Source organism: Trachemys scripta, chromosome 11 (genome assembly GCF_013100865.1).
Source record: "Trachemys scripta elegans isolate TJP31775 chromosome 11, CAS_Tse_1.0, whole genome shotgun sequence".
In the NCBI taxonomy this organism is placed as follows: domain Eukaryota; kingdom Metazoa; phylum Chordata; order Testudines; family Emydidae; genus Trachemys; species Trachemys scripta.
In genome coordinates, this window is record NC_048308.1 from 38,598,943 (window position 1) to 38,621,876 (window position 22,934).

General features: G+C 39.4%; 1 protein-coding gene across 4 annotated transcripts in view; it reads left to right on the forward strand.

Annotated features, from left to right (window-relative positions):
- Positions 1 to 22,934, forward strand: part of RAPGEF4 (Rap guanine nucleotide exchange factor 4) — a 213,402-nt gene that overhangs the window by 130,176 nt on the left and 60,292 nt on the right. For 3 of the 4 annotated variants that reach the window (XM_034785742.1, XM_034785744.1, XM_034785745.1), the window contains 7 exons: positions 8,816 to 8,869; positions 9,180 to 9,286; positions 13,117 to 13,238; positions 14,963 to 15,146; positions 21,211 to 21,295; positions 21,755 to 21,815; positions 22,473 to 22,549. In XM_034785742.1, the coding sequence (XP_034641633.1) occupies positions 8,816 to 8,869; positions 9,180 to 9,286; positions 13,117 to 13,238; positions 14,963 to 15,146; positions 21,211 to 21,295; positions 21,755 to 21,815; positions 22,473 to 22,549 (690 nt within the window). The remainder of the gene's footprint in view (positions 1 to 8,815; positions 8,870 to 9,179; positions 9,287 to 13,116; positions 13,239 to 14,962; positions 15,147 to 21,210; positions 21,296 to 21,754; positions 21,816 to 22,472; positions 22,550 to 22,934) is intronic. The other variant, XM_034785743.1, reaches the window with a different exon arrangement.

Sequence of the window (22,934 nt, forward strand, 5' to 3'; positions counted from 1 at the left end):
CCCGTCACTGTCTTCGTGTAGGGATCTGAAGCAAGGACTCTTGGATCTAAAAGTCCACTTCAACTAAAGGAGGACTTTTAGTAGTGGAAAATCCTTTTGTCAGGCCTCCAACCACCAGAGGACAAAACCATTGCAAGTTGCAGCTAAATAGCAGGTTAAACAGCATAGTATCAATCTCTGGGCTGTGTCTAGATTCAGGTTTTTGTGAGGTTTTTTTCCGTTGTTGCTGTAGTACTGGCTCAGATGTGGGCAAAGGTGTTTTTACCTCTGTGTTGTCTAGGGTTGCTAATATTGGCTGGCTGTATGTGGAAGTTTAATCACATGACATAAGCTTTAATTAAATATTAATCTTTATTTCCTGGAGGGTTGGCAACCCCAGGATGTCTAACCCTGTTCAGAGCAGATCTAGATGACATGCTGGTAAAAACAAACAAACAAAAAAAACCATTGGTGAATGGTCTGTACCAACCACTGCTGATGCTAGGAGAGCTGTGTTTATACCACATCAATGGTGGGAAAATTTCACAAAAACTTGATTGTAGGCAAGACCATAAAAGTCTGCCCTAGAAGTGGGGTTTTTAATGCATCTTTTACTTGAAAGTTTCAGCAACAGTTCTCTGACACTCCTGGGACTAATGGTACAATATAATGACAATTTCATGGTCCAAATATACACATGCAAATTGCAAGGAAGGACAAGGAGGTTACTGTGCTAGAATCTCTAAATATTAGTAATATCACAAAGGAGTCTGTTAGTTTCTCAGCAGCAATCACTTTATAAAACTCTGTCCTTGAACTGTCATCGTGTGTGTGTGTGTGTGTGTGTATTTGTCTTGTCTATTTTAGAATGTAAGCTCCTGGGAGGCAGACAACGTGTATTACTGCTTGGAAAGTCTGTGAATCTGTGGCAATTTATACACATTATTTTCCATAATAATATTGTAGTATACTGCACCATGAGGCATCATGTTACTTCATGACAGTCTCTCAAGCACACTTTGTAATTAGAGGGACTGTTTAGTGCAGTGTTGCAGGAATTATGATTTTTAGATTTATGAGCTAGTTGCAAATATTGCATTTGCATTCAATATTTTCACTCAAGTTGTTTTAGTTTGCAGTAATTAAACTTCACATCTGGGACAGCAGACATTAATGGTTTGTCTTCACAGTATTTGCTTTGAGTATAAAATACTTAATCCAATCCAGTATGTTTTATCTAGTATCCTTTATATACAATACCACAAAATTCTTCACTAAAAAAACCAATCATAAATTAAGGAAGGGTTTAAGGTTAGATTTAATGAGGGAGAGAATGTCTCAGAGGGAGAAGGAACAGAATTCCAGTTGCATGGAACAACACAGTCTGCAATGATATTAAAATTAACAATGAGATTAAGTAGGATAAGAAGAGACAAAGATTGTAGGTCATTAACTGTCCCTCAAGGACAGGTGTGATTCTGTGAAATTCTTGAAAGCCAGACTGACAGAATTTATAAAGTTTTTGGTAGGTACTGGGAGAGATAAGACAAAGCCACATTTTTCACAAACTTGCTAAACTTGTAGTGGAATGTAATGGGGTAACAGTGAGTGAAAAAGTGTCAAATTTTGTATTGTATCAGAGGGGTAGCCGTGTTAGTCTGAATCTGTAAAAAGCAACAGAGGGTCCTGTGGCACCTTTAAGACTAACAGAAGTATTGGAGCATAAACTTTCGTGGGTGAGTGCCCACTTCATCAGACGCAAGTAATGGAAATTTCCAGAGGCAGGTATAAATCAGTATGGAGATAACGAGGTTAGTTCAATCAGGGAGGGTGAGGTGCTCTGCTAGCAGTTGAGGTGTGAACACCAAGAGAGGAGAAACTGCTTCTGTAGTTGGATAGCCATTCACAGTCTTTGTTTAATCCTGAACTGATGGTGTCAAATTTGCAAATGAACTGGAGCTCAGCAGTTTCTCTTTGGAGTCTGGTCCTGAAGTTTTTTTGCTGTAAGCTACCTTTACATCTGCTATTGTGTGGCCAGGGAGGCTAAAGTGTTCTCCTACAGGTTTTTGTATATTGCCATTCCTGTTATCTGACTTGTGTCCATTTATCCTCTTGCGTAGTGACTGTCCAGTTTGGCCAATGTACATAGCAGAAGGGCATTGCTGGCACATGATGGCATATATAACATCGGTGGACGTGCAGGTGAATGAGCTGGTGATGGTGTAGCTGATCTGGTTAGGTCCTGTGATGGTGTTGCTGGTGTAGATATGTGGGCAGAGTTGGCATCGAGGTTTGTTGCATGGGTTGGTTCCTGAGTTAGAGTTGTTATGGTGCAGTGCGTGGTTGCTGGTGAGAATATGCTTAAAGTTGGCGGGTTGTCTGTGGGCGAGGACTGGCCTGCCTCCCAAGGTCTGTGAAAGTGAGGGATCATTGTCCAGGATGGGTTGTAGATCATTGATGATGCGTTGGAGAGGTTTAAGCTGAAGACTGTAGGTGATGGCCAGTGGAGTTCTGTTGGTTTCTTTTTTGGGCCTGTCTTGCAGGCAGGAGGCTTCTGGGTACACGTCTGGCTCTGTTGATTTGTTTCTTTATTTCCTACCTGCCACATGGGGCTACAACAGGGGTACCCCTAACTCACCCAGCAATATCGTCAATTTATCCAGCTACACACTCAACCCAGCAGAAGGGTCTGTCCTATCTCGGGGACTCTCTTTTTGCCCCAGCACCCCCACGAACATGATACAGTTCTGCAGTGATCTGGAAGCCTACTTTCGCCGCCTCCGACTCAAAGAATACTTTCAAGATAACACTGAACAGTGCACTGATACATAGATACCCTCCTTTATTTACAATATCACAAACTTCTTGACCATAAGATTGTGGTCAGGTTTTATATAACAAGCAAGATTTCTCCCTAGCCTTTATAGCTGATGTTTTCCTACTAATATGTATTGTTAGAGTTAGGGCGACCAGATAGCAACTGTGAAAAACTGGGACACTTTTTTTAGAGGTAGGGAGAGAGGAGAGAGTTGCATATATAAGAAAAAGCCCCTAATATTGGGATGGTCCCTATATATTGGGACGTCTGGTCACCCTAGTTAGATCTCATCCATTAATCCACATGTAGCCACTGCAGACAGAAATGATGACGCTGAAGAGAAGTTGTACAGAAGATCTATGTTAGCTGTCTTTTTGGGGCCAACTCTCCCATCTCTCTGTCAAACCTGATCATTCAAAGATAGGCCTTCACTGTCTACCTGGGCTCTGACAATCAGAGAATTCTTCGTATTGTTTATTTGTATTACCGTAGCACCTAGGAGCCCTAGTCATGCACCAAGACCCTCCTGTGCTACATGCTGTACAAGCACAGAACAAGTCCCTGCCTCAAAGAGCTGACAATCTAAATATAAGGCAGGAGACAACCAAAAGATACAGACAGACAAGGAAATAATGAGTCCGTATTGGTCAGTGTAGATGGCTGTGGTCTCAGCATTCCAACAGCCTAACCATTGCCACATTTTTTGTAGGTGTCATGGAAAAGGAGGGTTTTAAGAAGGGATCTGAAGGAAGATAATGAGTTAATTTTGTGGATGTTTACCAAACCATAATATTTGGTTTTAGGCCATTGTAACAGGAAAAAAAATACTGTTCTGAAAAGTCATGCCTGGCTGAAAGAAGAAATTGCGTCTAAATACACCTCTACCCCGATATAACGCTGTCCTCAGGAGCCAAAAAATCTTACTGCGTTATAGGTAAAACCGCGATATATCATTGTAAAGAATTATCAGATCTACTGTACATAAAAAGGTGTAATATGAGATCTTGAACCAGTCGGATTCCTTTTCAGCTTCAGTGTTTAAAAGATTGTTTTATTTTTAAAGAATGTATTTGTAGGAAGGTAAAGTTTACCTTTGACAGAGGAGAGGAATGAGGAGTCCATAGGACAGCTAGAATCTGAGGCAGGTGCCTTATACCACCAGAATGTTTCTTCTATCTATCTTCATTTCACACAGTGTGGCAAATTGAAGCTGGGCAAAATGCACTGTTGTAAACTGTGGGGAATGGGAGCCTGGATTCACCAAAGATGGCACAAGGAGTTGTAAATTATGCTCCCTGCACCAGCACTGCCCTGTCTGCTAAAGGAGAGATTTACCCCGCAGAGGGCAGACAGTGTTACCTTTGGCGCCTGCTGCTCAGGGATTTGTAGGAAGCTTTTAAAGCTCGGGGATCTGTCTCACTTTGATGAAATTTTCTTTGGCAAAACTCACTGTAAGCTTAGGGTGAAACCTGACCTCACTGAAATCATTGAGGCCGATGATTAATTGATAGTGTTTTTGATCCCTAGATCTCAAAAACAAAGGTGGTTGATTATCATTATCCCCGTTTTACAGATGGAGAAGTTTTGCTGGCCAATGTAGTGGGAGATCCCAGGAAGCAAAGGTGGCCTTACATCAGTAAAGTCAATGGAAATTTTGCCACTGATTTCAGTAGGTCCAGAATTTCACCCCTTGACTCCTCCTCTCCTTAATCCTTGGTGCAGCCAAGCATCAGACCAATCCTTGGCATGAGCCTGCTTAGACTTATATCCACCTCCCTAAGGCTTAAGGAGCAGTTCTGGTATCTAGGGATTGCCAGGGTATGGGGTGCCTCATCCATGCCCACTTCCCCCCCCCACATGCCTCTTACAGGGTGTGGGGTATATAGGTGGCGGGTGTCCAGAGAACCCAAGAAGAATCTCCATATGGTTAAACAATAACTTTATTTTAGTTTGCCAAGACCAATATTTTGAATATTTGTTATAAATCAAAACATGTTTGGGAAATGATTCTTTAAAAAAAAATCTCTGCCTTATTTATGACTTTGATTTTTCATCTGCAGTACCATATATTGCTTTTGGAGATGTAAATGATATCAGGTAAACCAGTTTGCCATTAATAGTGCTGCAGAGATCAAGAAAACACAGCAATGTTAGTGAGATACGATGGAAAAAAGTTTCATTATTCTTCCTTAAGTTAAAAACAAATGCTGTGGCAGACAAACAAATCACATCTCCTAGCTGAGTTTGGCCATGACAACTGTACGCCTCTATCAGACTATCCGGTGCATTCTCAGTGGAGTTAGCATTTTGGGACATTTTATTCAATGCATTCAGTGTAGTTACCGCAGATGTTTCATTGTAGCAAGGAAGTAGAAAAATGACAGGAAAATAAGACATCATTAGCTATGTTCTCAAGTTTTTGGTACACTGGCCATATTCTGCTTCAATATTCTTTTTTCCCTTTGACATTTGCAGTAAAGTATCATTTTTTGGTAATGGCAGAATCATGTTATGGTTTGTCAAAGAGACTGTGCAAAATGCTAAGTAATGCATGCCTAATTGAACATTCTAATATAAGTGTGCCGCACTGATTGCACTTCAAGTATTTAAAGAGAAAGTATTCCTACCTGTGCTATTAATAAACTTAAATTAATATGCAAACAATGTTTAAACTAATTAAATTTGCACCATTTATGCTGTGTATTTTTTGCATTTTGCTAAGATTCAACAATAAAAATAGATTTTAAAGTAATGCTAAGTATCCTCTAGCAGCTTTTTAAACCATATTTCTCAAGCACTTTTCAAAGGTAGATAAATATCATTATCCCTCTTCTACAGCAGGAGAAACTGAGGCACAGAGACATGTGATTTGGCTATGGTCACACAGCAAGTTAATGGCAGATTCCTAGTCCTAACAATTTTAATTAGTCAATGTCATTTTTGTTTAGTTTATAGTTAGTTATTGCTTCTGGGTATCATGCATTGCAGTGTTTGGGTTACACACACTGCAGGACAATGTGAAGTGATTTATGGTCCAGAAGGTTTGTGTGAGGTGTAATTTTGCTGTCTTGGTGGCAGTGCCATAAGTTTGTAGAAACAGTTTGTGTCTGTTCTCAGACTCTGTTCTCTGCTACCAGTGCTGAAGTTTTCTTCCTTCCTGCTTTTTTCAGTTACAGGTCCTTGTCTGAGAACCATGGTGGTCTGTGGTCCAGGAGAAGGTGCTTGGGTGCAAGCGTGTCTATAGCTATATTCAAAGACTAGTTGTAGCTCCTCACTTATTTTTCTCTTCTTTGGACTCTTGGGTAGTTTTCTATTATTAAGTTTTGGAATTTGGCAGGGTCCAAGATTTTTTGGAGTAGTAATAAAGATCAGGTATCAGTGATAATATTATTAGATCTATCATTTGCTAATCATGAGATGTTGCTGACTCACCTGTGGACGTTAGCAGAAATACCGAGGCTGCTCTTTGATGGTTTTGTTCTTTTCTCGCTGGTAATCTCAAATGCCACGCTTAACTCCAATAAATACAGCAAGTTGTTATTTGAGTTTTTTTTCAAAGATGGACTGGACTAGGTCATGGGGAAAATATGATTCAGTGGATTTTATTTTATTTCTTCCTAACTCGAGTTCATGTTCCCAACCTTTAAATCTGAGGGTGTAAGTTATGACCCCGCCATCATTCCTTTATTTGATTCTGCTTTTGTATTGCTGAGTTTCCAAATCCTTATTCATTCATAAATTGAGCTTAGCTAATAATCGATTCTTTAGTTCAATGGCTGAACTGAAAAATCTGAAAAAAAGAATCTGGTTAGTTTAAAACAAAAACTGTTTTATGTATGTATGTGTGTTTGTATTTCCTGGTTTCTCTCTCCAAAACAAAAAATGTAGGCCATATCAAACATGCTTTTGATCCTACTCCAAAAATACATTGTGTAGAAAATAAGGGGGAAAATGCCCAGAACTTATATTGGATAGATTTATTTTTTAAAAGAAGAAAGTGTGTATAACTTGACCCAACTCTTTTGGCAAATGTTTTTGTCTTATTAATGGGAGAAAAATATACAAACCCAAATTCATTTTATTAATTTACCTTTGCAAAGGCTTGTTGTAAGATATAACCATAATTAAAGAAGTTGAAGTTGCAATGTTTTCCACCTCTATGGAAGTGACTTAAATAGTACTTGATTAGTGGGCCTGTGTGACTAGATCATCTTCCCTCCTTTAACTTCTGGTCACATGCTTGCCTCCATTTCCCTACTCTGGTTGACTTGCTGTCTCCCTTGGTAGTCCTTCAGCTCTCAGCACTATTGTCTCACTGAGGTGAGTTAGCCCTTTGGAAGAGTCTACCCCATCTGGAATTAACAAACAGACGTCCAACACAACAAAACAGACATCCATCAACCTTGCACTGGGTCTGCCACTTACTCCAGGCTCAATAGCCCTTCTGCCCAACATCTAAGGGGCTTTCTCACCACCTTCCTTAGTAATGTTGTAGGGAATGTAGACCCTCCCTCTACTCTGGGTCCAAGGCCAGGCACTCTGTGGTAAGTGGAGAAGGTCCAGCGTCTTTGATTCCTTGCTACACTTCCCTGGACCTTTCTTTCCCACAGACTTTCCTGAGCCTCCTAGTGCTTCCTACCACCCCTCTGATTTATTGTAGGAGACCCTTCCTGCTCCCTGCCCTTAGGGTAGGTAGGTCTTTTTCTCTCTCTACCCTAGTCTGCTGGCCAAAGGAGCTGAGCTGGTACGGAGGAAGGAGATTAGTAATTTGGTGATAGTATAGGCCAGCAGCAAATTACTAGGTTCTGTGGAGCAAGTAGGGAGCAGGGAGGCAATTGTGTCTCCCTGAGTCAGCAGCATGCTGTCCCTTCTGTGAGCCATGTCCTTGTGGTACAATCCAGCCCTTAATCTTTTACAGGACTCCCCCCAGATTCATCCCTGATATAACTTCAGACGATTGAGTCTTAGGGGTCCTTACAAAACAAAGGATTTTCCTGCTACTTAGAGATGGTTGCTGGGTCTCACTTATTTTTTTTTCCTTATCCTTCTTCCATCATTTTCAGTCCTGGCGGCTTTCCCAATTTTGTCTCTGCGTTTTTCTGAGGTTTGCTTCCCATTTTTTATTCTTATTTTTCTTTCTCCTTTTTTTCTCAATTTCTTCATGCTTTTCTCCCATTTCACTCCTCTTCTCTCTCTCTTTCTCCCTGGACCTTCTCCACTTCCTTCTTTCTGTTTCAGGATTTTCTGTCCTCTTTCCTCTTCCCTTATTACTTTGACACCTTCTCATCTCTTGTGTTTCTACCCCACTTTTTACCAGAGGAATCCATGGATACCTGAGACATATCATGCTCCTGTAAAGCAGAGAAGCTAAAATAAGATTTGGCCACACTTTGCTCCCTGAACTGCAGAGCCCCTCCTCAGTGGGAATAATCTTCTTCTCCATTCCCATTTTTCATCCTGCCTCATGTGGGTTAATGAGAGAAAGGAGCTGAGGGAAGAGACAGCCCTTAGAACTCAGAAACCCCCTTTGTTTATTTCTTTACAACCAGTGCTGTGGGCTGAATGGCAGAGACAGTCACGTGTAGCTGGAGCCTCTGTTTCCCCTGAACCAATCTGGCACCCCCTTTGGGGGACCCAGCACCTAAGCCTAGCACCATCACTATAGTGAGAGTTGGTGCCTAACTCCCTTGTGGCTTGGCTTTTGAACTGTTATGATGATCATTAAGCCCTTTGTTACATTTTAAAAGCCCTAAAGAGTAAATAACTGTTTGTACATCTTCACATTTCATGTAATTTGTTTTAAAGTGCTCAACATTAAAGTTCTTCTTTGGGATGCCTGTATGTGGTTTCCATACTTCACTAGGAATCTTCCACAGACATCCAGGGGCAGAGCTTGGCCCTAAGCGTTGTTCCTTACATTGTTCATCCTTTTAGTTTTAATCAATTAATCATTTTTAAGCTCATTTTTTTCTTCTTACTTTTTATTATTATTTGTGTCATTTACATTTTATTTTTCAGACACCACTCATTGAACCTCACATCCCACTTCGTCCTGCTAAAACTATTACGCAGGTAATGGGTACCTAGATGTGCCGGGGAGCTAGGCTGCTATGCAAATTGAAATAACTGATGGTAGCAGTTTTCCAGTATGGGGGCATGATATTCAGCTAATACCATGGTGATGCTTTGCTTTGGGCCTTTGAGTATCTTAGACTTAGAGTCCTCACTATTTTAGTGTTCTTCACAGTTGACCATTTGTGCAGAGGCTTTTATTTTATGGGGGTTTGGATGGTATTTTTTCTTTCAGCAAGCTGTATAGTCAGATATTAAAAATGTTTAACATCTGTTCATTTTGTTCCCTTTATTCTTCATCTTCACCAAGGTGCCATCAGAAAAGATCCTCAGAGCTGGAAAGATTTTACGCAATGCAATTCTTTCCCGAGCACCTCATATGATAAGAGATCGTAAATATCATCTGAAGACTTACAGGTGTGTGTGAGCTGATTGTGTAAAGGGCTTGGAACCTTTACATCTACCATCCTCTGACTTGTGATTTATACCTTACCATGCCTGCAGGTCTCAAAAGGTCTGAAATTATTCTGGGTGTTATACAGTGTTTAATGTTCTTGGTAAATCCTTTCTAGGTAATTTGACTGGAAATTGATTGTGAACGAAGCATACATATAAAACCCCTATAAAAGTTAATATTATGGTTAGCTGGAATATTTTACACATCAGGGTGAAAATATAGATCCAGGTCTTTTGGTGTATCACTAAATAATGAATGAAAATCTCATTAAAAGACTGTGCTACTGTATTGATCCCAAAAGAGCTGCACCCATTTTGCTCAATGTGGAGTTCTGAAAGTTCACATAGTGAAATGCGGTTTTCACATCACATAAATTCTCAGGTCTATTTGAAATTAAACTTTTCAGTTTACAGTCAGTCTTTCTGATCTTCCTTTTGGTGGCAGCACTGTCTTGCTGAAAGGGGACTTTTGTGACACTGGCAAGATAGGCGTTGAAAGTCCAGAACTATAAATGATTCTTCATCATATTGTTTTGCTGGATTAGGAAACATTTGAATAGCTTTACTGTTTAATATTTAATCCAAATGATTCATACGTGATTCTGAGTGTACAGAAAGTGGTTTACAATCTCTAAGTACTTCCACTCTTGATAGTTAATCAATGTATCACTGATCTACTTTTTCAGAGAGATACTTTTCCATTAGATTTCAGTCTAAAATTGACTGACATTAATTTGATGTATTATAAACCAGTGAGAAATTTGGAAAACTTGTGTTTATCAAAATGATTGTAGCAATAAGAGTTTCTGAGGTTATAGTTCCTTATTTCAGAATACGTATGGGAGAGATACCCTGGCAGCATGCACGGTGCATGCAGGTCGGTGCTGTGGAAGCTCCTCCATACAACTCTGCCAATTTACCTTAAGCAAAAAACACTTGCTATTCTGTTCTTCAGCATCTTGAATAAAGACTACCAGTGCTATAGAACTGTGTCAAACTGGGTGCTGTTTATGTCATGGGGGTAAATCTCTAAGATGAGAAATATTTTTTTCTTGTGATCGAATTGGGATACAACAGGGGTCGGCAACCATTCAGAAGTGGTGTGCCGAGTCTTCATTTATTCACTCTAATTTAAGGTTTTGCCTGCCAGTAATACATTTTAACGTTTTTAGAAGGTCTCTCTCTATAAGTCTATAATATATAACTAAACTAGTGTTGTATGTAAAGTAAACAAGGTTTTTAAAATGTTTAAGAAGCTTCATTTAAAATTAAATTAAAATGCTGATCTTATCAGTTTAGTACAGTGGTTCTTAACGTGGGTGCACACACCCCCTGGGGGTGCAAGATGCCCTTTCTGGGGGTGCGAAACACGTGAGCTTTTTTTAGAAGGTAAATCATCAAAACACAAATTAAGCACAGGCACATAAGTACAACTACTTGGTTTCATCAAACCTATGGATTTAACATTATACATTTTTTAACTATTACTGTAATATATAAAGTTTTTAAGTTTTCAAGTTGTTAAGCTAATTGTAGTGTAATTTTTGATAAGGGGTGTGAGAACATATTTTGAGAACTCCAGACTGTTAGCGGGGCCAGGTGTAGTGTATTAAATTGCTCCCCATAGGAATGTGCTACGTACGGTGTACTACTTACGGCTGCCAGTCCTGGGGGCGGGGGGTCCCGGGAGGGGGCGGTCAGGAGCCAAGGAATGGGTGGGGGGGTTAATGGGTGGGGGGTTCTGAAGAAGGCAGTCAGGGGGTGGGGGGTGTCCGGGGGGGGGGGTGGATGGGTCAGGGGTTATGAGGGGGGGCAGTCAGGGGGCAGGAAGTGGGAGGGGGCAGATAGGGGGCAGGCTGTTTGGGGAGGCACAGCCTTCCCTACCCAGGTGTAGTGTATTACATTTCTCCCCGTAGGAATGTGCTACTTACGGTGTACTACTTATGGCTGCCAGTCCTGGTGCTCCGCAAGTAGCACATTCCTACGGGGAGAAATTTAATACATTACGCCCGCAGACAGAACCCCAGACCGCCGGCTCCTGCCAGCCGGGGTCCCAGCTGCCGGCCCTGCTCAGCCTGCTGCCAGCCTGAGGTTCTGTTCACCCAGGCCGGCAGCGGGCTGAGCGTGGGCGGCGGCCGGGACACCAGCTGGCAGCAGTGTGCCAGTAAAAATCGACTCAGGTGCCGCCTTTGGCACATGTACCGCAGGTTGCTGACCCCTGGGATACCTAGAGCAAGTCTTCAAAAACAAGTCACTCTCTAACCTAAATACGAGTATTTCAGAAGCCCCATCACCTTCATATTTAGAAGCTGTACATGAATTGTAGAATAGTGATATTTATCCAGATGGACCAGACAGTCGCTGTTTTATATGTGGTTATTTATAGGCTTTTCTAGCTTTGATCATGCTGCTGGAGTTTCTTCTGCTCTGATGCTTTATCTGTTGTTATGACGAAGAGTAGGCCTTTACATCTGAACATGGTCAGAGCCAGGGTCTTTCTGATTTCCTTTGGGGGGTTATTCCAGAGCCTCAGGACTGCTGTTGAGAAGGGTTTTCCTCCAGCATAAGACCTTATATGTGGGATGTGTCAGTCGTGATCTGTTAGATAATTACATCTAGCATGGGGTAAGCAAAATTCCTCAAAAGGCTTTGTAGCTCAATTCCAGAAAATCCAATAGTGATCAGGGAACTAATGCAGATTGTGGAGCACCATTATAATAATCTGTCTTCAGCTCCTCCTGTGTGGGCTCCATTGGTTAGCAAAGTGCTTGCGGCCTAATGTATCTGTCTTCACCCAGGGCCCTGCAAAATGTAAGACTGGCCCCATCCAAAGGACAAATGTACTTTATCAGCCAACTGCCTCATATTAAACTTGTTACATTTGATATCTACTGGAGTAAAGCGTATTCCCCCTCCCACCCCCCCTTTTTTTTAATGCCTGATAATTTGTAGAAAGCTTTCTTAGTCAGTGTGCACATGGAGTTTGGAACTCTGTTCTGGGTAGGCCTTGAAATTCTGAGTTAGTTTGTTTCTTAGGAAAATTATAGAAAGATATGGCTACAGTGTAAGATAAATCTGTAAAATTTACTGGTAAAAGAAATGTAGTAAGTGTAAAAAGAATTGAACATTTCTGTGAATAAGAATAGTATCTAAAGTTACATTAGCTAGGCTAAAAATTGTTATTGCTGTTGTTAATTAGATAGTACCTCAAATGTGCATGGCTCTTCAATTTCTCCACTTGTAAAATGGGGATCATAATACTGACTGCCTTTGTAAAGTGCTTGGAGATCTACGGATGAAAAGCGCTGTGTAAGAGTTAGGCGGTGTTATTATTTATTACTTACAGAAATAAAAAAGATATAGTCCTTTACCAATACAGCAGTCATTATGCTTTAAGGTAAAAGTCGATCATCAACTAGTGTCATCCCAGCATAGTATTGCAAATGTAGGTGCTTTATGTGTGGTATACTTAAGGCTTCCTTTGAAGTATGAGGCATAAGATACTGCACTAGGTGATCTAGTATGGCACAGGGTAGCTCTTATGTTCTTAGATTTCCATTTTCCAGAAGGTTTGGATTGTTTTGCTTAAATAATTCTTTCAAAACTAAGCATTTTTGACAGGTCTTTCAAACAGGTATAAATAGATGATAGTTAATGCTTCAGCATTGTTTTTTCTATAATGGGGTCTGACTAGTCCCGCTGATGCAGGTTGCTGATACTGCTACTCTTGATAGATGCTTTAAGCAATCTCCTTTTACTGATCTGTTTTAATACGATTTTTTGACCCTCAGGCAATGTTGTGTAGGAACAGAACTGGTGGACTGGATGATGCAACAAAGTCCTTGTGTTCATTCACGAACACAGGCTGTCGGCATGTGGCAAGTATTGCTGGAGGAAGGTGTTCTTAACCATGGTAAGATAAACATTGTCAGATGCCAGCTAATGTGTTGGAAATGCCTCTCATCAAAGTCTTTATGGGTCTCCTTCATGAAAAAAGAATGATGATCCCATTAGAAATACAGCAGACTGTGTCTTAATTCATCCAGCTAAATGCAGCAGTATTGACTTTGTAACTCAGGAGAATGTTAAAAAAGTAAATGAAATTGCAATCTAAAGGTGGCAGGAATTCTAATTATGTTTATTAGTGTGTATTCAGGGTTCATGGTTAATGTGATTATATAGTCATCTTTGTATATATTGAAAAAAAAAACATGAGATGTGCTGGCACAATGACATAAAAGTAATGGATTTTGAATAGAGGTGGGCCTGGATCCAGCTACAACATTTGGACCAGATGTTTCCAAGTGTTTGGATCCATGGCTTTGGGTTGGCCTGTTATAAAGACCACTTAAAAAATTCAGATCTGGATCTCAAACATCCTAATGTTCAGATCTAGATTTTGGTTTGGGTTTATCTCTGTTTTCCCCCCTGCCTTTACATATACCATTGGTATGTTATCTACGGAAATAAATTTTTATACAACACCCCTCCCGTCCCCTTCTTTAACATCACAAACACTTTCAGATCAGGTTCAGTGGCCAAGGTTTTGTGTGTGCAAATCACTGAACTTCCAAACTGTACCTCCATCTACTTCCTGTGTCCCTTGCACCCCAGAGAGGATTCATCCCTGTAGGAGGGCAGAGTGTTTTCTCCACTGCCCTTCCCTGAGGGGAATTACAGCTCTAACGTCTGACAAGGGCTACCCAGAACCTGCAGTGTTTGCTGCATGGATGCCTTGAATCAGCCCACCACCTGGCCACCCTGGCCATGCCCGCTGTTAAGTCAGCATTTCCCACATTTGGAGTGGAACTGCCTGCTTGCTTGGATGGGAGATTGTGGGTGGGTGTTTTGCCCTGTTGTAATCTTATCGTGACAGACATTCTGCTCTCAAAGGCCTTCCTTCCACTAAAGTCTGTGCCAGTGAATTTGGCCCTGCCAATATACACAGTAACCTCCAGGGACCCTTGTGGTCGTTAGAGTAGCTTAGAAGGAGTTTAGATACTTCTCAATATATTACCTTTAGGCTGTGGCCACACTGACTGGGTAAGGAAATCAGACTAGAGGGTCTTGTTGGAACAGGGGGAGGGATAGCTCAGTGGTTTGAGCATTGGCCTGCTAAACCCAGGGTTGTGAGCTCAATCCTTGAGGGGACCATTTAGGGATCTGGGGCAAAATCAGTACTTGGTCCTGCTAGTGAAGGCAGGGGGCTGGACTCAATGACCTTTCAGGATCTCTTCTAGTTCTATGAGATAGGTATATCTCCATATATTTAAAAAAAAAAAAACAGCTTTGTTTAAATAGAGTTGTTGTTAATACAATTATTGGTCCAGTGTGGACAGTTTCACTTGAATGAATTGCTTTGGGAAAAAAATGTGTGTGAGAAAGCTACAAGTATAGAAAGCATTTGTAGTGCAAAATTAAGGAAAAGTTCCTAGACCTGCAGTTTTGTAGAAACTATTAACGTATATCAGCAAGAAGGCGGCAATTCACTCTCTTGGTATTTCTCTGCCATTTTCTCTTGCTTGTTAAACTATTATGTCTCTGCCACACACCACATAATATACCATTTCTGTGAAGGTTCCTTTTTAATGAGGAAAGTTTAATATTGATACCTGATGTCAATGATGTTGCTTGCAGTGGATCAAGAACACCATTTCCAAGACAAATACTTGTTTTATCGATTTTTGGATGATGAGCATGAAGATGCCCCAATGCCAACGGAGGAAGAGAAGAAGGAATGTGATGAGGAGCTGCAGGATACTATGCTTCTGCTGTCTCAGATTGGTCCAGATGCCCATATGAGGATGATTCTCAGAAAACCGTAAGCAGATTAATAGGTTAATATTTTGATCAGTTTCAACACCCCTGAACTTTGCAACACAGTGGGATCAAAATTTTAGTCCAAATCTATAGCCAATTTTTGTTGCTCATGCCTCTGAAAAAATCTTTATATTCTGCAAGCCTTTTTCTCCATATAACAAGAGAAACTATGAGGCAGCTATAGCATATTGATAGGCTTCCTTTTCACTGATTACTCCATTTCAGCATCAGTCCATTGCAGCTGTACAAAATGTAAAAGTGTCTTATAAGGATATCCCATGAGGTGTTCGGAACAGAGAGAACATATTTCATATTTTCAGCCTATGGTACCATATTAACGACTGTTATAAAGCTCACTTTTCGTACATTACATTACTGGAAGTTGGGCATCCTGTCTGTGCTAAGATGTATCAATGCTTTTGAAACCTCAGTGAATCCTCAAAGGCCTAGCAGTTTTGATTAGACACCACTACATCTACCAAGAGTGCAAGGATGTGTCAGGGCCTCAGGGACATTGGCTCTGCGTCAACCTGAGCAGGACCCCCAATTTTCAAACCAACACAGCTGCTTTTATAATAGTCACCGTTTCCGGAGAGGTTGCAAAGCTCAGATAATTACCATGAAACAAATAAGACAATATTCTTTGATGAGAAAATTACTTTGAGAATTTGATTGTATAATGAAGCTGTTGCTTTGAAAGGTACTTTCTATTGTTCGCAATCTGAAACTCTCCAGTAAAAAGTGTCGCTTGTTTTGACAGCCGACTTAAAAAATTCTCTGTTTATTACATTAACTGCAGCATTTTAACTGTCAAACTATGAAAGAATGTTCTATAGTTTAAAAAACAGAATAGAGCTTCAGGGAAATTTTTGACAGGCTCTTGTTGCTATTGGTATTTGAAAAAAACACACATACATTGTGAATCTGAAATTAGCTTTTTGTGAAGCTGCAAACATAGCTCCCTGCTATCTCACAGTGCCTGCTATCACAGGTGAAGACCTGTAGTCGGTTCTTGGGAAAATATTTTAGGTCTAACACAGCTCTAACTTGCAAGCTCTTCAATCCTTCAGTATGAGAATGACATCCTGAAACTGTTTTTTTTTCCCCCTTTCTATTTTTTAGTTTGTGTTTAATATGTTTAGCTGTAGCATGAATGATGGTAGGACCTAATTAAACATGGCAATATAGTATAAAGCCAAACACTAATGACAGAAGTCTGTCTATAAGGTGAAAATATGCCTTAGATTTAGTATTTAACTTAGGAGGTGATACTGTAATATATATTCTCTTTTGGACAGTGTTTTGCTCCAATTTGCAGTATGTTAGCAGCATGACTCTTCAAACAATAAATCTGTGCTACAGATTTCTTCTTTGTATTCATAAGTACATGAGTACACATGTGATCACTAATAAACTTTCTGTGTCCTGGGGACTTTACATTGGCTCACACTTTTAAAAATATGGTGGGTATGCATCATGTTATAGAAAGGAAAATAAAAGTATACTGTAAAAGGAAAATAGAAGAGGACACAATATATAGCAAAGTAAATGTTGCTGTTATTGCTAACAACCATTTGTATAGCACCATGAATGTACTCTCTTACCCTGAGAAAATTTAATTCTAATGCCAAATTCAGCCTTGTTTTAAGTGGACACAACTATAGTGATTTTTTCCCTCAAAGGCCATATTCTGATTCTATATAAGCCAATGGGATTTTTCACCATTAACTTCTATGAAATCAATCAAGAATTAGCACTGAGATAAAATTCAGATGTCTTTCTGCATTTCCTCTTACTGAGGTTTGCATGATAATACAAGATAAATATGTGATAAAATGGAATTTAAGGGAATTGTCCAGGAGCCCTGAATCAAGAAGACAGATTTAGATGGCCTTCTTCCATATGGTGAGAGAACACAGACACACACCCACATATATATTAGTGACAGCTAAAAGTAGCCCATTGTTCTGCTTTCACTGTGAGGTCATAGCACGGAAAGATACGATATTTAGAATCATTAGGGAAAAGATATGAACCTTTATGAAATCTGTGTTCAGTTTTGCTGCCATTGTAATGTGTTTATATGTTTATGTATGTGTAAAATAAAGTTAAAAACAACAAGAAGTCTGGTGGCACCTTAAAGACAGATTTATTTGGGCATAAGCTTTCATTGCATCTGAAGACGTGGGTTTTTTACCCACGAAAGCTTATCTCCAAATAAATCTGTTAAAATAAAGTTATATTTGGCTCTTAGCTAGTCCCATCCCAGTTTTTATCATCTCAAAGTTTGGGAAGTGTAATAAAAATGGTAAGTGATCTTTCCAGCACATACATGGTTTCTTGATGGTTAAGTAAATTCTGTATTTTTGTCCACATTCTAGTAAAGAGAAGCTCAGTGTCTCTGACCTTGATAAATTCCCCAAACAGTGAACAGAATTTATTGATCGCTTAATATCACCTGAGGTCTCCCATTCATTAATGAGTAGTCTGGTTCTCCATCTATCCCCATTTATTATCCTGTATATAACCAAGCATTGCTGCTAGAATGTGTCCCCTGCAGAAACTAGGTCTTTACACAGCAGGATCCTACAAATCTATATCAGTGGGGCACCACATGGGTTTAACTGAAGCAGTGATACCTAATATCTCTCCATGTGACATCTGGAGAAGCAGAAATAAAGACTGGGTACATCCACTATAGATTTCCACTCCTCCCCATGTCATGTGTGATACTCTTAGTAATGCTAAAGGGAGACAAATGAACACGTTGACAGAAGAATATATCCGTTTCTCAGATTAGATCTCATGCAATTGGACATAATCCTTATTTTTTAATTGATGTACTGTATATCTTTTCCCGTTTATCCAGACATGCTGCTTTGTACACATCAAATGTGATTAATGCTACTGCTTACTTAAATAATATATCGGTTTTAACTGTTAAAGCCTTTCCTCATGTTGTCTTATTATGGCAGATGAATACACAGTGAAAGACACTATGTACTAGCTTAGAATAAAGAGCTTGTTTTACTGAATAGGGCACACGGAGCTGAGTTATACTCTCACTTATACTGGTGCATCCCCACTGAACCCAATGGGGGCTTCACCCTTGTACTTGAGAGCAAAATTTTGACCAGCAACAGGAGGGTGAACATTTTATGAATCACTAAAAGGCAGAGCAGTACCAAATCCATTTCTGTTATTCCCTGTACAATTTATTCTGTTCTGTGTAAGAAAAGCATAATTCCATCCATGCTACCTTTATGCTAAGGTTTCCTTACGTGCCATTGGTAAATGTAGAACAAATGAAAAATTTAGCTTGCCTGGCAGACAAGAGAGGTTGATTTATCTTATATTTCGTGTGATCTCTTCACTACTACTTTTAACCAGTAGAAGTTTCCAACCAATTCCTTTTTAGTGAAAAGATTGCTAGGTGCTTCAACAAATCTCTCCCTCCCCTCTCTCATAAATGATTTAGTTATTCTGTTGTTCTAACAGGTGATTAGACAGAGAACTTAGAGGAATATATTAATTTTTAATGTGATTCTCTGACCCTCTAGATACTGGCATCTCCTGTTGTACTGAATATTTTTTGGAAACGTTTCTTTCAAAAAGCACCATTGTTACATATTTAGAGGGCTGTTCAAAGATTCAACTGTATTGTTAACACTTTGGATGTTTTATGTAGCAGAAAGCTAGAGTTAAGGACCCTGCACTAAACTGTTTTCAATACTGATGTGGAAAACTTCTCTGCGGCTCCTGCCATCTGGACCAGGCTTTCTGTATCACTCTACCTGCCTCCATTTTTCAAACCTAATCTTAAAACCTTGCTTTCCTCCCCTGCTTATACCTTCTGATTGCTCCCTCCCTCTGATGTTGGCCCTATGATTGAATAATTTATTTGCCATGAAATGTATTTGTATCACTGCTTTCTGTGATTTATACCATATACTGTCTGGAATTGGTGCTCTAAAGTAGTGATTCTACTTATAAGGGGAACGTATAACCTTTGGGGTACACAGAGGTCTTCTATCTAGATCAGTGTTTCTCAACGTGGGGGTTGTGACCCCCGGGGGTGGTGGTCATGGGATAAGTTTAAGGGGGTCGCAAATGCAGGGCCAGTGTTAGGGGGTAGCTAGCAGGGCAATTGCCTGGGTCCCTGCACCACAGGGGGTCCCTTGAAGCTAAGTTACAAGCTTCAGCCCCGGGTGATGGAGCTCAGGCTTCAGACAGGCTGACAAGTGAAAAACAGGCTCAAGTATCACACTGAAATATAAGTACAATGTATTCCAATTGAATTATTTTATAATTCTATGGTAAAAATGAGAAAGTCAGCAATTTCTCAGCCATAGTGTGCTGTAACATTTTGGAAATTTTATGTCTGATTTTGTAAGCAAGTAGTTTTTAAATGAGGTGAAACTTGGGGTACGCAGGACAAATCAGACTCGTGATAGGAGTACAGTAGTCTGGAAAGGTTGAGAACCACTGCTCCAAAGTGTTTGTGAAACAGTTTTTGTGCCATATTTGTCTGTGGTGTAACTCCATTGGCCTGAATGGAGTTACATCACAGAGGAATTTGGTCCTGTACAAAATAAGGTTGTGGTGCACATTTAAAATTAAGAGGTTCTGGTGAGGGGAAATGAGTTGGAATATACTCAGAGGTTCCTACAGCCCTTAATCATAGTCAATTTAATGTATCCTTTAGGTGTGGAGTTCCTCAAAGGTAACCTCTCTAGCATACATCAGTCCTGAGCTCTTCAGTGTTAGTTGTTAATGTCCCCAAAATTATCCCAATTACATGTGCTTTCCAGAAACTCAAAATACCCCAATCAGTGTGAAGACTCTCTTTCGCTATTGCATTGCAGGGGGATTGTTTTCTCATCGAATATCCTCCCATTAATATTAATGGGAGCTTCCTGCATAAATTGTCCAAAATAGAGTCTAGTGGAGGTAGTAAATAAAAGAGGTCCTTATCAACATACAAAACTAAAGAATAGTGCTGTGAGCTAACTCTATTTGGGAGTCTTTTCATTGCTATGAACATACATAACCAAACTCTTGATGTGGAGGATGTTAGGGTATAGAACTCACTACTTCAGAGCATCTGTCTCCATCTGATTCCCACTTTAAAAAAAAAAGGTTAAAAACACTTTTTTTCAAAAGTGATATTAGTCTTCCACTGTATTTTAGGATGTTTTCATTAAAGTTTATTGTTTCACACTTAAATGGTACAAATGCTTTTGCAAAATTCACCTTGAAAAAGCTCATTAGGTTCTTTAGTAAATATTGTTTTGTGTAATTTTTAGAGCTGAAAATTTGCAGAAAATGATTGATTCAGCAAAGACGTGCTTTTTTTTAATTTGTTTGTTCACAAGTTGTCTCTGAGCAACTTACAAAATTTATTCCCTGTTCAAGTCATTTGTCGACAAATTCATAGTCTATGTATCTCTGAGAAGCTTATTGTGAGTGTTCAATATTCACAATTCAAGTTGTGTGGGTTGGTTTTGATTGGACACACAGGTCACATGATATTTTTGTTTACTGACTTGAAAAACATAACACTTAGAACCTGGTTTCTAGTATAAATACTCTCATACACACATTCAAAATTCACTCTAAAATTCACTGATTCCATAAACATACTTCCTAGAAATTAGTTGACTAGAATATTAATGGATAGTGAACACATAAGTGGAGCAAAAACCGCCAAGGAAATTCCTTTTATTCCTTTTTTCCCCCCAAGTGTATATTCACAGAACAGTTTTAAGGTTCTCTTCCATTTCTAATTAGTCACACAAATTGAAGGATGACTTTCAAATGTACAGCATACATAATATTCTTCTTTCCCTGTTAGTTACATTTTGTTTCCCAACAAGAAACACTTTAAATAATTATGTTAGAGTTTATTATGGTATAAAGATTATCCAGGGCAAATTTATTTTTATAGTTAAGAAATGTCAAGGCACTTAACTGACCCCTTGAGCTCATTCTGCAAACATTACTTATTAGGAGTTTGTTTTGGGGTTGTTTTTTTGTATTTTGTTGGTTTTGTCTTTTCTTTGTAGACCTGGCCAGAGAACTGTTGATGATCTAGAAATTATATATGAAGAACTTCTTCACATTAAGGCCTTATCTCACCTTTCTACCACAGTAAGTGTTTTGGTTGTTTTTTTTTAATGTATAACTCATTGACAAAAAAGGGCTGAATAGTGGTTGGCCCTTTGTGGATGCACAAGGAGTGGAGGTTGAGGTCCCAGGACTCTTTCCATCCCATGCCAAGAAGCTACCCATAGTTGGGGCATTGAGCACAGGCACTGTGTGTTGCCAGTGCCACTTCTAGGTCTGGAAGTGGACTTTTGGCTGAGTCAGCTAAAATTCTTTTGGGGACTTCTGTTTCTGCATAGTCCTTCCTCATCTCCCTTATTTGTGACCAATGGCTTAAAGCCACAGTCTGGCCCCAAATCCGTATGTAATTTAATACATGTTGATCCTGACCCCGCTCCCAGTTAAGTCAATGGGCGCAGAAGGGTGCCCGTTGGCATACTGTTACATTTAGCACCAAAAATGCAGTACACAGAAAAACTATAATTCTTCTCTCTTTATTTTAAGGTAAAGCGAGAATTAGCAGGTGTTCTAATCTTTGAGTCACATCCCAAAGCAGGAACTGTTTGTAAGTAAAAGGGATCCAACTATACCGTTTTTTCTCATGTGTGGTATTAGATGACTATTTAAATTATTATGCAAAACTTGAATATTCCAAAGCTGGCTGTTCAGAACATGCGAGTGGCCAGTTGCAAAATGTCTCTGGACTGCTATTTGAACTTCTGCACCCACTAATGAAACGCTAATGAAAATGTTATTCTCATGGTATTCAGAAGCCCAGCTTTGTGTATAAAAATATTTAAAATAGGATTGTTTTGAACTTTTTATATGGAGAAGCACTGGAAAATTAATGTCAGGTTCTCAGCACTTTAAAGATTAGTGTTATATCACTCAGCACCCTGTAAGATCCAAATCTATGTATCAGTTAGCAATTGATAACATAAAGCCCATAGAGCAAGGAGAAATTACAACTGCTTTTAGTATTGTCTTAGAAAAAAAGAGGGCTTCATACAAATATTATAAAATGATTAGTATTCGCTTTTTCATCTCCAATCAAAAGAAAATTGCTTTTAAATCCAAATGTGACCTTTTTCAAGATGGTAATACCCACTAAAATGACTTCAGTATAGTTATTTTATATTGGTGTAACTGATGGAAGAATTTGGCCCACTTATGCTAAAAGGCACCTATATTCTCAGCATAAAATCTTTTCTCTTTTTTGTAGTATTCAATCAGGGAGAAGAAGGTACTTCCTGGTACATTATCCTAAAGGGATCGGTAAATGTAGTCATTTATGGCAAGGTATTTTTGAAGACCTTTTATTATTCTTTTTATTAGTGGGACTGTAAGAATAAACTTTACTGGAATACACTTTGACTTACAGCAAGATTATGTTGCTTGGGGTAAAAAGTAGAATACTGTTTTCAGTTTTTAATCAAGAAATGATTCCAAACTGTTTTATTTATTATGCTTTTACGTGGCTGATGAATAATTTCAGGACTATAATTTGTATGTATATGTACAATTTCAAGACTATAGGCCCCCTGAATATAACTCCGTGCAGTTACATCCACACTTGTACTACAAAATGGTTTAAATCAAACACAAACAATAAAGCATTATGGCATAGCACACCCTCTCCAAGATACTCAGTGATTCCTTAGCTAGATAGATCACACACACATAT